General features: G+C 45.1%; 1 protein-coding gene across 1 annotated transcript; it reads right to left on the bottom strand.

Annotated features, from left to right (window-relative positions):
- Positions 1-63: 63 nt before the first annotated feature.
- LOC118361076 (nucleolar RNA helicase 2-like) lies at positions 64-16,824 on the bottom strand. The gene is given in 12 exon segments (XM_035740824.2): positions 64-1,073; positions 1,390-1,434; positions 1,618-1,645; positions 1,647-1,750; positions 1,907-2,260; positions 2,376-2,537; positions 6,673-6,822; positions 7,364-7,499; positions 7,656-7,774; positions 7,776-7,855; positions 14,043-14,163; positions 16,810-16,824. Coding segments are annotated over 12 exon segments (1,548 nt in total). The 3' UTR covers positions 64-839.

The raw sequence follows: 16,824 nt of genomic DNA on the forward strand, positions 1-16,824 counted from the left end.
TAACTACAAACTCTTCTAGAAACTTAAATTGAGAGTATTAGCACAGTATCTCAGGAAATGCCCTTCGAGATGCATGAAGCAATGTCCATGGAGGAATTTCTTTCTTTAGGATAAAAAGGAGCAGGTACAAAAAAATACAAAATAAAAAAATAAAATAGAGCAGACAACCATTTAATTCCTCAGACCACCTTTAATGAAAAAACATCTCATTCCAATGAATGAGTTTATCAAGTTGTAACGGCGTTCTTCTGTCGAAAGAGAGTCGGACCAAAATGCGGCGTGGTAGTTACTCATGTTCTTTAATGTAGAATAGCGATACATGAAAAAACTTATACAAATACGAAAACAACAAACGGAACGTGAAAACCTATACAGCCTGTCTGGTGAACAACTACACAGAGACAGGAACAATCACCCACAAAATACACAGTGAAACCCCGGCTACCTAAATATGGTTCCCAATCAGAGACAACGAGAATCACCTGACTCTGATTGAGAACCGCCTCAGGCAGCCAAACCTATGCTACACCCCTACTCAGCCGCAATCCCAATGCCTACAAAACCCCAATACGAAACACAACAAAATAAACCCATGTCACACCCTGGCCTGACCAAATATATAAAGAAAACACAAAATACTAAGACCAAGGCATGACACAAGTAGAGATAGAGAAATATATAATTGCAAAGCAATCAGCTCATACATATTTTGGGGATATACTTTCGGGCACAAGGTTAGCCAGGGATGGCCAGTCTCACAAACACCAGTAAAAACCACCAGCTTGCTGTGCAGGAAACAGACAGCCATGTCATCAGTCCAGAGAACGGGAAGTCTGTGGTTAATAATCAAATGCACTGCTGAAACTGCGTTTATGACTGCCTCCACCTCCTCTCCAGTTGCTACCACCACCGCCGCCGTTTCTGAAGCCAAGGCCACCCCCCCGTCCTCCACCACCACATCCACCGAACGAGCGTCCGTATCCACGGTCACCACCCATGCACTGTTTCTCCTCCAGGTCAGGGAGCTCTGTGGCGATTGACAGCTGCCAACGCCTACCATCCTGCCATGCATCCTGAGGAAAATAAAACTGGAGTGGTCACCACAAGTACAATAGTGTCTCTGTGTTACTAACCACATTATCTAAGTGTTTTGTTTTTTACGAATGAGGGATTGCTTTTGTTGTGAAATTTGAGGAGTAGCATCACTCATACAAAGCTTGACAGTACGGCTGGGGAAATAATACTCCAAACTGCACACAATGAAAATTCAGTGTGAAAAAAGGGCTTGGATAATTGCTCCTCTTAGCTTTGAATCACCTTACACCAAGCCTTTTACATGTGTCCAATTGCTCACAGTTAAGAGGAAAGGTATCTCTGCTTTCTACTTACTTGGTACTCCTTTACTTTGTCAGCTGGAACATCAAAACAGACTCCCTGCAAAACAAAATTCACTCTTAATATACATATTTTCACTTAACATTAGGCAAGTCAATTACAGTCTCAATAGTATTGTCATTATAGTACCAACATTGAATGAGGGTGGTTTTATTTCAAAGGTGAAAACAGAGACGTCACCTGTCCCCTCCCGACCTGAGGCACATTAAATGACAAGCCTACCATTTTTCCCTTGAGGAAGGTCATCCCCCATCACATCGTCAATCTCCTCTCCCAGCTGCTCCTTTAGACCACGCCAAGCGCAGCCAATGTTGTGCAGCTCCTGGGAGTAGTTCATTGTCATTGTGGTGTAGCCCTGGAAGGTTTGAACAACAAACATGAACATTAAATATAAGTTCAAACCATTCAAGATTCATTTTAAACCATTCAGGGCATTTACATGCCATTCATTATTCAATTGATACATATAAATGGCACTGAATGTGTGAGTTAGTAGAGCCTGAACACTCACATCGTCAGAGTTGAGGAGGGACCTCTGCTCCAGAGCAGTGGCACCTGATATGTGTGCCAGGGCGGCAGCCAGGGAATCCACGGCCCCACGCTCCTCAATCAGCTTGGTAGCAGCCACACGGAAGTACTCAATGGCTTGGGGAGGCACAGAGTCTAAAAACCTCACTGCGTCTTTACTGGAGGATTTGATGATGTCACTGGGAGTGGGCACTCCAACTCTCTGAAATGTGATGCCTGCTTTCTGCTCTACGTATCGGAGCTGGTCTTCCTCTTTGCGTTGGTAGAAACAGATGCAGACGCCTGCCCTGCCAGCCCTACCAGTGCGACCTGACCGGTGAATGTATGACTCCACATCCTGGTAGAGGGTCAAAGCAACGTTCATGTTTTAATACATTGTTCTTATTAGATCGATTAAAGTGTTACTACACAGGTATAAGAGAGAACTAACAGTTATCACAGTATTTGTCTACCTTTGGGGGTGAGCACTGCACGACCAGGTCTACCTCTGGGATGTCCAACCCACGAGCAGCAATGTTGGTGGCCACCAAGAACTCAAAGGTGCCACTTCTGAAGCCTTTCAATGTGATCTCCCTCTGCTTCTGAGGAATGTCCCCATGAAGTGACTGGGAACTCTGTAACATTCAACATTTATCACAATCAGTCAGATAATAAATCAGCCAATGAACCCATTAGAAATAAAGTCAACTACCTCACTTCATTTTCAATGTAATTTACATCTCAAGGTCTAACCTTCCATGTTTATCCTGGTCAGAGCCGGGTGGCCCTATATGCTCACTACGCAATTTGCGAAGGACCCTGCAAATTACGGAAGGGCCCCGCCTCCCCCTCGTGTCAAAGTGGGTGTCAATGCTTCCAACGTCAATGACAGGATGAAGCGGAACTATCCTTCTGGTCACGAAAAAATAAGAAACAAAACAATGAGAGTGAATTGAGGGAACAGGAATCAGGTAAACTTGTGTTCTCTCCTCTCCAATATTGATGTCAGCAAATAACATGAATGTTAAGTTGATGTGCTAGCTTACAGTGCATCTCTCTTTAGTCTGTCTGTCTTGCTAACCTCGCTGGGCAGTGCATCACTTGGTCTGTCTTTGTCTTGCTTGCTTGCCAGCCACTTCCAGGGCTGTGTCCTGTAACTTTGTGCATGACAAAAGTGAAATACAGTGAAATACAACTATTTATTAAGTTTGATAAACGCCAACGGGCAATGGTGTTTATAAACTTCAGCTTGGAAAAGATAACCATTCATGTGCACGAAATGAAACTCGCGCTTTCCAGCAGAAACCTCTGTGGGGCCCATCCAGACAATATATGGGCGTGATGGCACTCCTCATAGGTGCACATCATTTTAAAACAAGACAATGATTATCTAGTCTCTCAGTCAAAGTTTAGTTACAACTCTGGCCTAATGCAAGACGGAAAGCCATGGATTGACATTGATTTATATATTGAATTTAAAATGTTGATTAGCTGGGCATACTGAGCAATATGGATGCACATCACTCAGTAAATAATAACCATCAAAGATTCAGCCAGTATTTTATATTTGAAATGGTATAAAAGGAAATCTGGGGGAGCCAGTTTGAATGGGCCTGATGCAGCTGATAACAATACTATTATTAATTTAACCTATAATTGACAGGTACTATGCTTAAGTTTGTCAGTAGAGGACATGCTGGATCATCAGCCAGTTCAAGCACAGACTCAGTCCATCCATCCTGTTGATCCACATACAGCCTCAGTCAGTACTAACACAGACCAGTACAGCCGGCTTCAGCAAATACTAACACAGACCCAGTACTGGCAGCTTCAGCAAATACTAACACAGACCCAGTACTGGCAGCTTCAGCAAATACTAACACAGACCCAATACTGGCAGCTTCAGCAAATACTAACACAGACCCAGTACTGGCAGCTTCAGCAAGTACTAACACAGGCCCAGGTGAAGTACAGGCAGCCTCAGCCAGTACTAGCACAAGCAGAGGTATGCAGCGAGTATCAGATACAAGCTGCTCAGACCCTAATAGAACAGTTGCTGCTCCACCAAATTACACAGCAGATTGGCCCCCAGTCTTAACATACTTAGTGTGCAGAGGTCCATTCAAACCAGGACTGAATTTTTCTTACCCTAAAGACATGTCCAGAAGAGGTTTCCATTCAGGCTTATTACAGAGACAGCTGTCAAATGGGGAAAAGATTACCAGGAGCTGGCTTTCATACTCAAAAACTACACTGTGTATTGTTTTTGCTGTAAGCTCTTTTCTAAAAGACTACAAAATAAAGGAAGGCCTGAATGTCTGGTCAAATATCAACGCCATTCTGAAACGCCATGAGGGTAGTCTTGAACACACAGATAATATGATTAAGTGGAGAGAATTTGATCTGCGCCTGTCGGGAACAGACTCTTGACCAGATACAAATTACCATTTGAGGCTGAAAGAAAGAGATGGCCGGATGTCCTTACACGTTTAATAAGTATCACTCAGTCTCTAGCTGAAAGAAACCTAGCATTCGGCGGTTCATCAGACAAACTCTTCCAACCAGATAACGGAAACTTCCTAAAAGAGGTTGAATTACTGGCAAAATTTGAAAAACATCTCAGCAAAATGAAAGATGGAGAAACACATGCTCATTACCTTGGGAAGTGCGCATAGAATGAGCTGGTACAGATTGTGAGTGACAAGATTCTGGAAGCAATAGTGACTCAAGTAAGAGACTCAAAGAACTTCTCCATTATCTTGGACTGTACACCTGACAGTCACCAGGAGCAAATGTTCATTATTCTGAGAAGCATGGCTTTAAAGGGAAAGCCAGAGATCAAGGAGAACTTCCTTTGCTTTGTGAATGTTGAGGTTACAACAGGCTTGAATCTGTCCACTATCATCTTAGATAAGCTGAACGAGCTGAAGATTCCATTTGAAGATTACAGAGGGCAAGCTTATGATAAATGGGGCCAACATGAAGGGCAAGCACCAAGGAGTACCAGCCAGACTGCTCAAAAAATATCCCTGGGCCGTGTTCGTCCCATGTGGAGCACATACTCTAAACCTTGTCATTGCAGATGCTGCCAAATCTTCAAAAAATGCTGTTGGGCTTTTTGGGCATATGCAAAAGCATTTAATGTTCTTTTCAGCTGGCACACAAAGATGGGAGTGTTTTGAAGAAACATGTGAACATAACCGTGAAGTCACGGAGTGACATGATGAGAGAGTAGGCTCCAAAGTGTTCATGCAATCAGGTATCAGGCTTCTGAGGTTCGGGAGGCATTACTGGAAGCCAGACAGATGATCAACAATCCTGTGGCCAAAGTGGAGGCAGAAGCACTTGCAGAGTAAGTTAGGTCCTACTGCTTCTTGATTTACTGTTTCGTATGGTGAGATAATGAGAATGACAAACAAGGTGAACAAGCTTCTCCAATCCGCTTCTATGCAGTTGGATATTGCAGTGAATTTAATCTCAAAAGAAAAGGCCCCGCTCACTACATACCGGGAAACTGGATTCGCTGAGGCCCAGACAACAGCCAAAAGCATTTATGAAGAAATGAATATGGAGGCTATTCTGAAAGAGAGTAGACTGAGAAACAGCAAGGGGCATTTCAGCTATGAGGCTCCTGATGAACCAGTGACTGATGCACTGAAAAACCTTGAAGTCAACTACTTCAACATTGTGGACGACTCTGCTGTGGCATCCATGGACATCCACTCAACCAAGTGAAAACCCAATATGGAGTGCTGCTGAACTTCAGCACTGCCTCTCAGATGTCCCGTTGATCTTTAAAGGCTCACTGCATGGAAGTTGAAAACACTATAATCTTCAGAGATGACTGTGACGTCAGTGGAATGGATCTGGCACACCAGATTCAGAATGTACCTGATCTTTTCAAAATTAAAGCTCATCAAAAAGCTACCCTAGGTCTTCCATGTCACAGGAACGTTTGAGTCATTTGGCCATCATGATGATGACATCATTGATGATTTTGCCTCAATAAAGTGCAGAAGAGGATTATTTTTATGGTAAGATTTTAATTCAAACATTCAAATGTTTACACACTTAGTAACATTTAAGATTGTATGGGAGAAGTGCATTTATGTAAACGACTGCTTAACTAACTATGTGACATATTTTCTTAATTTCTTCGAGACAGTCCAGATAGACTGGTGTCCATACTGAAAATGCCCAGGCTGTAGATGGAACCAAAGTTAATCACACAGCTGTATATTTTTTATTTTATTATTTTGATACTTATAGCTGCAGCCATGGTCTATAGGCTTATGTTCAGATTGTATAGACAAAGCTAATTGTATAATATTGTGAGGACTGGACGAATTACCAGGCAGCAGAGCCAAAGCTCAGTGTTATATTTTATTATTTTCTCAATTTTATATTTTCTACAATTTCTTATTTATGTTAATATTCACTTATCTTAAGATTCTATAGGAAATATTATATTCAATAAATATTGTTTGTTTATTCCTCATTCTGTATAGGTCTACTTATTCTTAGACCGACAGATGGAGCAAACTGTTTTAAAGGAGGGAGGATTGTAGTGGGAGCACTGGGGTGTCAGGTGTGACAATGGCAAATGGTTTACATGGCTCACGGGTCAGGCAGGAGGGCCCCTTAGCAGAATTTTGCTTAGGGCCCCTGGGAGGTCAGGACTGGCTCTGATCCTGGTATCAATGTCATACCTCACAACTGTATGCACTGTGTAACAAAATAAAATAAAAACGCTATGCAGGTTTCTGCTACCTGTTTTATGGAGGTGTTCATTGACAGCTCGTTGGCATCCTTCTTGGTCTCACAGAAGACGATGGTGCGGCCGTGGCTGCCACTGTACACCTGGACCACATCCCCAATGACTGCAGCCCTCTGAGACCAGTGACACGCAATGGCAAGGTGCTGGGTGGGGAGCAAGAGACCGAGAACATAATAATTAGCTGATAACGACAAAACTGAACCAAACATAACAAACGAAAAACATTTTTAAATGACTGCCAAGTCAGTATTGTGTGGTATTTTACCAGATTGACATGAACCACAGAATAAGGTAGATGGCATGTCGGCAGGTTAAATATCTCTGCTATATGGAAACTGGTTTGCGTGTGAGTGTCAGAAGTGGCAAAAATGTGGCTCACATAGCTTTAAAGCTCACATAGCTTTAGCCAGAGGAAACTGGTTCAGCAAGTAGGATATTTAAGAAGCTTGCTGTACATTTCTTAAGAATCATGCTTAAGAAATTAACAACATTTCCATGACCAGGAAAAAAAGTATTAATAGCAGCCTGGTGGCTTCATGTTACTCTAAAATGTAAATTTCAAAGGTCAACATTTTCATCTGAATTAATCTGAAGTCTGACCAATGTTTAAACCAAAGTGGAAACCATTGTCAATCAAAATAAAACATCAATTGTTGAAAGCATAACATATTTTTTCTTTGTTACCTCTACTGTGGTGGCAGCTTTCTGGGTCTTTTTGCCAATGAGGTCCACATGCTCATAAGTTGGCCTCATGTACTTCTTTGCCACAACATACACCCATGGTGGGCATGTGGCAGAGAAGAGCAGGGTCTGGGGATTGCTCTCAGAGTCTGCGCACAGAAAACATTGGATCAGATGTGTGCATTTACTATTGTCTGACTCAGTACTACTGATGAGGTATACTATCAAAGCCTCCCATCCAACCTAAGGTAAACCTACAGTATATGGCCTAAATCAAACAATCCCATATGAAAACGTCTCATTATCTTTTTGGTAAGATGCAGAAAGTATCTCCTCCACCTGTTCTGCAAAGCCCATATCAAGCATTTGGTCCACTTCATCTAATACAACGTGCTTCAATTGTGACAGGTCCAGTTATTCTGTAGATCTGTAGATGGTCCTTGATACGACCTGGAGTTCCCACTAGGACATCGATGTCACTGCGGATTGCATCAACTGAGGGGGAAAAAAACAATTTTACACAAATATGATCAACTTCACCATATGCAATTTACAGTATTACTTTTCACCCCAAAAATAAGGCTGAGGATCTGACTGTCACGGTTCATGAATCCACTGCCTCTCTTTCTCTTTCTCTCTCTCTCTCTCTCTCTCTCTCTCTCTCTCTCTCTCTCTCTCTCTCTCTCTCTCTCTCTCTCTCTCTCTCTCTCTCCCGTGTTTGTGTGGGCGTGGTTCCCAATCTCGGCCTGATTGTCTGCGCCAGCTGGAACCACTTATCTTCCCTTTATATGTTCTGTAACCAGTGTTTCTTGTTGTCAGATCGTTGTTACTTCCCTGAGGTTGTGTCGTGTGTCTGTGCTCTTCTCTCGCCGCCCTTGTGTGGATTATCTGCTGTGCTCCTTCCTACCCATCCGGACACACTCCCTGGATTTCTCAGCACGCTATCATTGGAAGATGCGCCCTAGTCCCTGGGTCGGATTCCGTCTGAGTACAGTCTGTCTGTCCTGTTGCTGTTGTAAACTGTATTCATTAAACCATCGTTGCTTGCATCTTGCATCCGCCTCTGTATTGTCACAGAACGATCTGACCATACCATGGATGCAGCGAGTTCAACGAGTCTGACCGAATTCATTTCCCGCAGTATCACGAGAATGGATCAACAAGAGGAGAACATCTCCAGCACAGATCGGGCAGTACAAGCCCTTGCGACGCAGGTATCCCAGCTGATCCAACAATTACAACATCTGAGGGGTTCCGCTGCGCCACCTACACCGGCAGTTCAACCCGCCCCGCCAGAGCCGGATTCCCAGCTAGAGCCACGGCTACCGACACCAGAGGGTTATTCAGGTGATCCTGACTATTGCAGAGCCTTTCTTACGAGATGTTCCATGCATTTCTCGTTGCAGCCACGGACCTTCAAACGTGAACAGTCTAAGGTAGCATTCATACTCACACTGCTATCAGGCAAAGCGGCTCTTTGGGGAACGGCGGTGTGGGCGAACCAGGACCCATGCTGCACCTCTTTCCAGACACTCTCCGAGGAGATGAGAAGGGTCTTCGATCGGGCCGTGGCGGGTAGGGAGGCGGCCAGACTACTCGCTGACCTTCGCCAAGGAGACCGTTCAGTATCGGAATACTCCATCCAATTCCGCACTCTGGCCGCAGAGTGTCAGTGGAACGAGGAGGCGCAGTGGGACATGTTCCTGCATGGGCTGGAGGACCGGATCCAGAAGGAGATTTATGTTCTGGACCTTCCCAGGAGTTTAAATGGACTAGTGGAACTAGCCTTGAGGGTCGACGCTCGTCTGAGTCGTATTGGCCGCCGAGCATGCCCTAACAGACCGTATAACGACACGGAGGGCGGGCATGCCAGCGGCGGGAACACGGCCAGTTCAGCCTCCGCTCACGAACCCATGCAGCTGGGAGAGCTCGCCTCTCCCGGGAAGAGAGGGAGAGGCGGAGATCCCAAGGACTCTGTCTCTACTGTGGTAGAGCGGGCCACTTTATCCACTCCTGCCCGGTAAAAGATCAGGCCCGGTAGTAAACATGAGGCTACTATCGGGTGGTGTCACCACAGAGAAGACCTCATCATCTACTCTCCTCCCGGTAAGACTAAGATGGGCCACCCACACGCACGACACCCAAGCCTTACTGGACTCAGGAGCAGAGGGTAATTTCATGGACTTCAAGCTCGCTCACAAACTCCAGATTCCTATCACCTCACTCACGCACAAGATATCCGTCAACGCTCTCAATGGTCAAGAACTCCCCAACATTTCTCACACCACTGAACCTATCACACTCATCACTTCTGGCAATCACACTGAGACACTATCATTTCTACTCATGGACTCACCCCTTGCACCATTAGTTCTCGGCCACCCTTGGCTCACCCAACACAACCCCAGAGTTGACTGGGGTCATAACTCTATCCATGTGGAGTAACAAGTGTCTTGAGTCCTGTTTAGTGTCTGCCTGTTCGTCTGTGTCTGATTCTGTGTTTCTAGAGGAGGCAGTGGATTTGTCTAACGTGCCCGTTGAATACCTCGACCTGAAGGAGGTGTTCAGTAAGTCCCGTGCTGCTTCTCTTCCTCCGCATCGTCCCTATGACTGTGCAATAGAATTATTGCCAGGTGAGTCTCCGCCTAAAGGCAAGTTATATTCACTCTCTGTTCCTGAGAGGGAGGCTATGGAGAGATACATCTCTGATTCTCTGGCATCTGGATTCATTCGTCCTTCCTCTTCTCCAGCGGGGCGGGGTTCTTCTTTGTGGGAAAGAAGGACGGATCTCTGCGTCCTTGCGTTGATTACCGTGGGTTGAATAACATCACAGTGAAGAATACCTATCCCTTACCGTTGATGTCCTCAGCCTTTGAAAGGTTACAGGGAGCATCCGTGTTCACTAAGTTGGATTTACGTAATGCATATCATTTGGTTCGCATAAGGGGGGACGAATGGAAGACCGCGTTTAACACCCCCAGAGGGCACTTCGAATATTTGGTCATGCCTTTTGGGCTATCCAACTCCCCAGCGGTTTTCCAGGCACTCGTCAATGACGTGCTGAGAGATATGATTGATCAGTTCATATATGTTTACCTGGATGACATACTGATTTTTTCTTCTTCTCTCCAGGAACACGTTCAGCACGTCAGACGAGTGCTTCAGAGGTTGTTGGAGAATGGACTTTTTGTCAAGACGGAGAAATGCATTTTTCATGCACAATCCGTTCCATTCCTAGGTTACATCGTCTCGACTGAAGGTATTCGCATGGATCCTGACAAGGTTAAGGCTGTGGTGGATTGGCCAAGCCCAGATTCCCGTAAGGCCCTACAGAGGTTTCTGGGATTCGCCAATTTCTACCGGCGTTTCGTTCGCAACTTTAGTCAGATAGTCGCTCCTCTTACCGCCTTAACCTCCCCCAGAGTGCCGTTCAGGTGGTCCGATACAGCCGAGGCTGCATTCGCCAAACTCAAGAGCCGCTTTGTTTCGTCTCCCATCCTCATAGCTCCCGATCCCTCGCGTCAGTTCGTAGTAGAGGTGGACGCTTCAGAGGTGGGGGTAGGTGCGGTACTTTCCCAACGTTCCTCTTCTGACGACAAGATGCACCCTTGTGCGTTCCTTTCCCATCGGTTATCACCTGCGGAACGCAACTACGACATTGGCAACAGAGAGTTGTTGGCAGTGAAGTTAGCACTGGAGGAGTGGCGCCATTGGTTAGAGGGTTCGGGGGTACCTTTTATAGTTTGGACCGATCACAAAAATTTGGAATATATCAGAACCGCTAAGCGACTCAACTCCAGACAGGCGTGGTGGGCACTCTTTTTCGGACGTTTTGACTTCTCTCTCTCGTATCGCCCGGGTTCCAAGAATGTCAAACCCGATTCCCTTTCTCGCATTTTTGACCATTCCGAACGCCCATCCACTCCCGAGTACATCCTACCCGGGACCCTAGTGGTATCCACACTCACATGGGAGGTTGAATCGAGGGTCAAAACGGCCTTAGAAGGGGTAACGCCTCCGCCCGGTTGCCCGCCTAATCGGTTGTTTGTGCCGGAGGGGTGTCGGTCCGATGTTATTCGGTGGGGCCATTGCTCCAACGTAGCGTGTCATCCAGGAGTCAGCCGCACTAGCTTTTGGTTAAGCAACGCTTTTGGTGGCCACTGATGGCTCGTGACATTCACAGTTTTGTCTTGGCTTGCTCGGTTTGTGCCACTGGGAAGACTTCTAATCGACCCCCAGATGGGTTACTCCAACCGCTGTCGGTCCCTTCGAGACCCTGGTCCCACATCGCGCTAGATTTTGTTACCGGCCTCCCGCCCTCCCAGGGCAAGACGGTGGTGTTGACCGTGGTGGACCGGTTCTCGAAGGCGGCTCATTTTATTCCCTTGCCTAAATTACCATCTGCCAAGGAGACAGCGGTAGCTGTCGTGGATCACGTCTTTCGCTTACATGGCCTGCCGATGGACGTAGTTTCTGACAGGGGGCCCCAATTTGTGTCCAAGTTTTGGCAAGAGTTTTGTAGGTTACTGGGAGCGAGTGTCAGCCTGTCTTCAGGGTTTCATCCCCAGAGCAACGGTCAAACGGAGAGGGCCAACCAAGATTTGGAGAGAGTGTTGCGATGTTTGGTTTCTAAGAATCCCTCTTCCTGGAGTCAACAACTCTCTATGGTTGAGTACGCTCACAATTCGTTGCCAGTGGCAGCTACGGGTCTCTCTCCGTTTGAGTGTAGTTTAGGTTACCAGCCACCTATCTTTCCCAGTACGGAGTCCGAGGTCACTGTTCCTTCCGCTCACGCTTTCATCCAGAGGTGCCGTCACGCATGGAGCAGAGCCCGTGAGACTCTTCTCCGGGTGGGGGCGCGCACCAAGGCTAAGGCCGATCGCCACCGGTCGAAGCCTCCGGTATATGTCGTTGGCCAAAGAGTGTGGCTTTCTACTAAGAACATTCCACTCCGATCCGTTTCGAACAAACTTGCCCCCAAATTTATCGGCCCGTTCAGAGTCACCAGGATCATTAGTCCGGTGGCGGTCCGGCTCAAGCTTCCTCCGGCGTATAGGAGAATTCATCCTACCTTTCATGTGTCTAAAATAAAACCTGTGTTTCAGGCACGCATTAACCCGCCGGTCCCGGTTCCCCGCCGCCACGACTTGTTGATGGGGAACCCACCTTTTCTGTCAATTGGATTTTGGACTCTAGAAGGAGGGGACGCGGATTCCAGTACCTGGTGGACTGGGAGGGTTACGGCCCGGAGGAGAGAAGTTGGGTACCTGCTAGGGACATTCTGGATCACTCCCTTATCGATGATTTCAATCGACAGGTAAATTCGCCTGGGAACGCCAAGAGGCGTTCCTAGGGGGGGGGGGTATTGTCACGGTTCATGAATCCACTGCCTCTCTCTCTCTCTCTCTCTCTCTCTCCCGTGTTTGTGTGGGCGTGGTTCCCAATCTCGGCCTGATTGTCTGCGCCAGCTGGAACCACTTATCTTCCCTTTATATGTTCTGTAACCAGTGTTTCTTGTTGTCAGATCGTTGTTACTTCCCTGAGGGTGTGTCTGTGCTCTTCTCTCGCCGCCCTTGTGTGGATTATCTGCTGTGCTCCTTCCTACCCATCCGGACACACTCCCCTGGATTTCGCAGCACGCTATCATTGGAAGATGCGCCCTAGTCCCTGGGTCGGATTCCGTCTGAGTACAGTCTGTCTGTCCTGTTGCTGTTGTAAACTGTATTCATTAAACCATCGTTGCTTGCATCTTGCATCCGCCTCTGTATTGTCACACTGACTTTTCTGGACCCCGCTTCCTGGCGGCTGGGGTCGTGTGGCTTATGTGCATGTGTGGGATTCTCTACTTTTGCTCTAGCCGTAGAGAACCTCACTTCATGTTTCTCACTCTCAATCGTGGATGATAGTTCTTCAAATTTCACCGGTAAAACATCCACGCAGCATCTATATATCAATAATTTGATCTCAATCAGTTTCATGGGGATATGCACTTAGATCTACTTTAGCTATAAGCTACAAATTCGAAGTAGCCTACAATGTTGTTTTGAATTATGTGAAGGAAGTGATTTTGATGGTGGTAACAAACTGTAGCATAGCCTACCAATGTTAAGTTTCAATCGAAGCACATATTTTGCCTCACTCGCTGTTGTGGCCACATGAGAAAAATGCGACCATTCACAGTCATCTTAAAATTTCATAAGAAATGGGTGGTGTTTAAAAGAAAATCTTACACTGACATTATACTGTGGTATCATATCATAATAATAATAATAATATATGCCATTTAGCTGACGCTTTTATCCAAAGCGACTTACAGTCATGTGTGCATACATTCTACGTATGGGTGGTCCCGGGAATCGAACCCACTACCCTGGCGTTACAAGCGCCATGCTCTACCAACTGAGCCACAGAAGGACCATATCCTGTTCTATTATGTAGAATACTTATGAGATCTTTATTAAGCTTTGATCTAACTTGAATGAAGAAGCAATATCTGCCAGAGTAGCGTTATCTCTACGAGTGTGTGTGGAGTGAGGGTCCGGGCACATGCGCAGACTTTGGAACCTTTAACTGTTGGGAAGAAAGGTTCTGAAAGGTGGGTTCTGCAGCCACTCGTAAATAATAGGCACTTTGCAATGAAGCCAAATTTTTTTACCAGATCATTTGTAGGAACACTACTCACGTTGAGGGTTGTAGGAACTCCCACCATAGAAACAGGTAACAGACAGTTTCTTTGTCATGTCCTTGAAATCCTTTGCTACTTGAATAGCCAATTCTCTTGTTGGAGCAAGGCACAGAACCTTCTATATATATATTTTTTTTTTTATAAAAAAAAGAGAAACAGTTAATGATAAACATAAAGCGTTCCAGAATCCTTCCGGTCAAAATATTATATACGCTCCACAAAACTATTCTTAAGAAATAAGGCACGAAGGGGTGAGGTATATTGGCCATATACCCCCAAAAATGTAAAACAGATACCGGCCTTACTGCAATTATAAATCGGTTACAAACATGAATATAACAGCAAACAAGTAGATTTGCTTCATACCTATGGGATATTGTCTGATACACAGTGCCTTCAGAAAGTATTCATTCTACTTGACATTCCACATTTTGTTGTGTCACAGCCCAAATTCAAAACAGATTAAATAGATTTTTTTCACTTTATTGAAAAATAAATACAATTTACATACAGTTGAATTCGGAAGTTTACATACACCTTAACCAAATTCATTTAAACTCAATTTTTCACAATTCCTGACATTTAATCCCAGTAAAAATTCCCTGTCTTATGTCAGCTAGGATCACCACTTTATGTTAAGAATGTGAAATGTCAGAATAATAGTAGAGCGAATGATTTATTTCAGCTTTTATTTTTTTCATCACATTCCCAGTGGGTCAGAAGTTTACACACACTCAATTAGTATCAGGTAGCATTGCCTTTAAATTGTTTAACTTGGGTCAAATGTATCGGGTAGCCTTCAACAAGCTTCCCACAATAAGTTGGGTGGATTTTGGCCCATTCCTCCTGTCAGAGCTGGTGTAACTGATTCAGGTTTGTAGGCCTCCTTGCTCACACACGCTTTGTCAGTTATGCCCACAAATGTTCTATAGGATTGAGGTCAGGGCTTTGTGATGGCCACTCCAATACTTCGACTTTGTTGTCCTTAAGCCATTTTGCCACAACTTTGGAAGTATGTTTGGGGTCATTGTCCATTTGGAAGACCCATTTGCAACTAAGCTTTATAACTTCCTGACTGATGTCTTGAGATGTTGCTTCAACATATCCACATAATTTTCCTCCATCATGAAGCCATCTATACTGTGTTGTCCACCAGTCCCTCCTGCAGCAAAGCACCCCCACAACATGATGCAGCCAGCCCCGTGCTTCACGGTTTGGATGGTGTTCTTCGGCTTGCAAGCGTCCCCCTTTTTCCTCCAAACATATTGATAGTCATTATGGCCAAACAGTTCTATTTTTGATTCATCAGACCAGAGGACATTTTTCCAAAAAGTACAATCTTTGTCCCCATGTGCAGTTGCAAACCGTAGTCTGTCTTTTTTTATGGTGTTTTTGGAGCAGTGGCTTCTTCCTTGCTGAGCGGCCTTTCAGGTTATGTCAATATTGGAATCGTTTTACTGTGGATATAGATAATTTTGTACCTGTTTCCTCCAGCATCTTCACAATGTCTGGTGCTGTTGTTCTGGGATTGATTTGCACTTTTCTCACCAAAGTACGTTAATGTCTAGGAGACAGAACGCGTCTCCTTCCTGAGCGTTATGCCGGCTGCGTGGTCCCATGGTGTTTATACTTGCGTGCAATTGTTTGTACAGTTGAACGTGGTACCTTCAGGCGTTTGGAAATTGCTTCCATGGATGAAACAGACTTGTGAAGGTATACAATGTTTTTTCTAAGGTCTTGGCTGATTTATTTTGATTTTCCCATGATGTCAAGCAAATAGGCACTGAGTTTGAAGGTAGGCCTTGAAATACATCCACAGGTACACCTCCAATTGACTCAAATGATGTCAGTTAGCCTATCAGAAGCTTCTAAAGCCATGACATAATTTTCTGGAATTTTCCAAGCTGTTAAAATCCACAGTCAGCTCAGTGTATGTAAACTTCTGACCCACTGGAATTGTGATACAGTGAATTATAAGTGAAATAATCTGTCTGTAAACAATTGTTGGAAAAAGTACTTGTGTCATGCACAAAGTAGATGTCCTAACCGACTTGCCAAAACTATAGTTTGTTAACAAGGAATTTGTGGAGTGGTTGAAAAATTAGTTTTAATGACTCCAACCTAAGTGTATGTAAACTTTGGTCTTGCTGCTGGTGATTCTCTGATCCACCTCTATGCAGACAACACCGTTCTGTATACCTCTGGCCCTTCTTTGGACACTGTGCTAACTAGCCTCCAGACGAGCTTCAATGCCATACAACTCTCCTTCCGTGGCCTCCAACTGCTCTTAAATGCAAGTAAAACTAAATGCATGCTCTTCAACCGATCGCTGCCCGTACCTGCGTGCCCGTCCATCATCACTACTCTGGACGGTTCTGACTTAGAATATGTGGACAATTACAAATACCTAGGTGTCTGGTTAGACTGTAAACTCTCCTTCCAGACTCACATTAAGCTTCTCCAATCCAAAATTAAATCTAGAATCGGCTTCCTATTTCGCAAACATCCTTCACTCATGCTGCCAAACATACCCTCATAAAACTGACTATCCTACCAATCCTTGACCTCAGCGATGTAATTTACAAAATAGCCTCCAACACTCTATTCAGCAAATTGGATGCGGTCTATCACAGTGTCATCCATTTTGTCACCAAAGCCGGTTTGTTACCAAAGCGAGGGCCAGCTCTCATTGGCTGGCCCTCGCTTCATAGCCAAACCCACTGTCTTCAAGTCTTTGCTAGGTAATGGCCCCGCCTCATCTCACCTCACTGGTCACCAT

Source organism: Oncorhynchus keta, chromosome 2, assembly GCF_023373465.1.
Source record: "Oncorhynchus keta strain PuntledgeMale-10-30-2019 chromosome 2, Oket_V2, whole genome shotgun sequence".
In the NCBI taxonomy this organism is placed as follows: domain Eukaryota; kingdom Metazoa; phylum Chordata; class Actinopteri; order Salmoniformes; family Salmonidae; genus Oncorhynchus; species Oncorhynchus keta.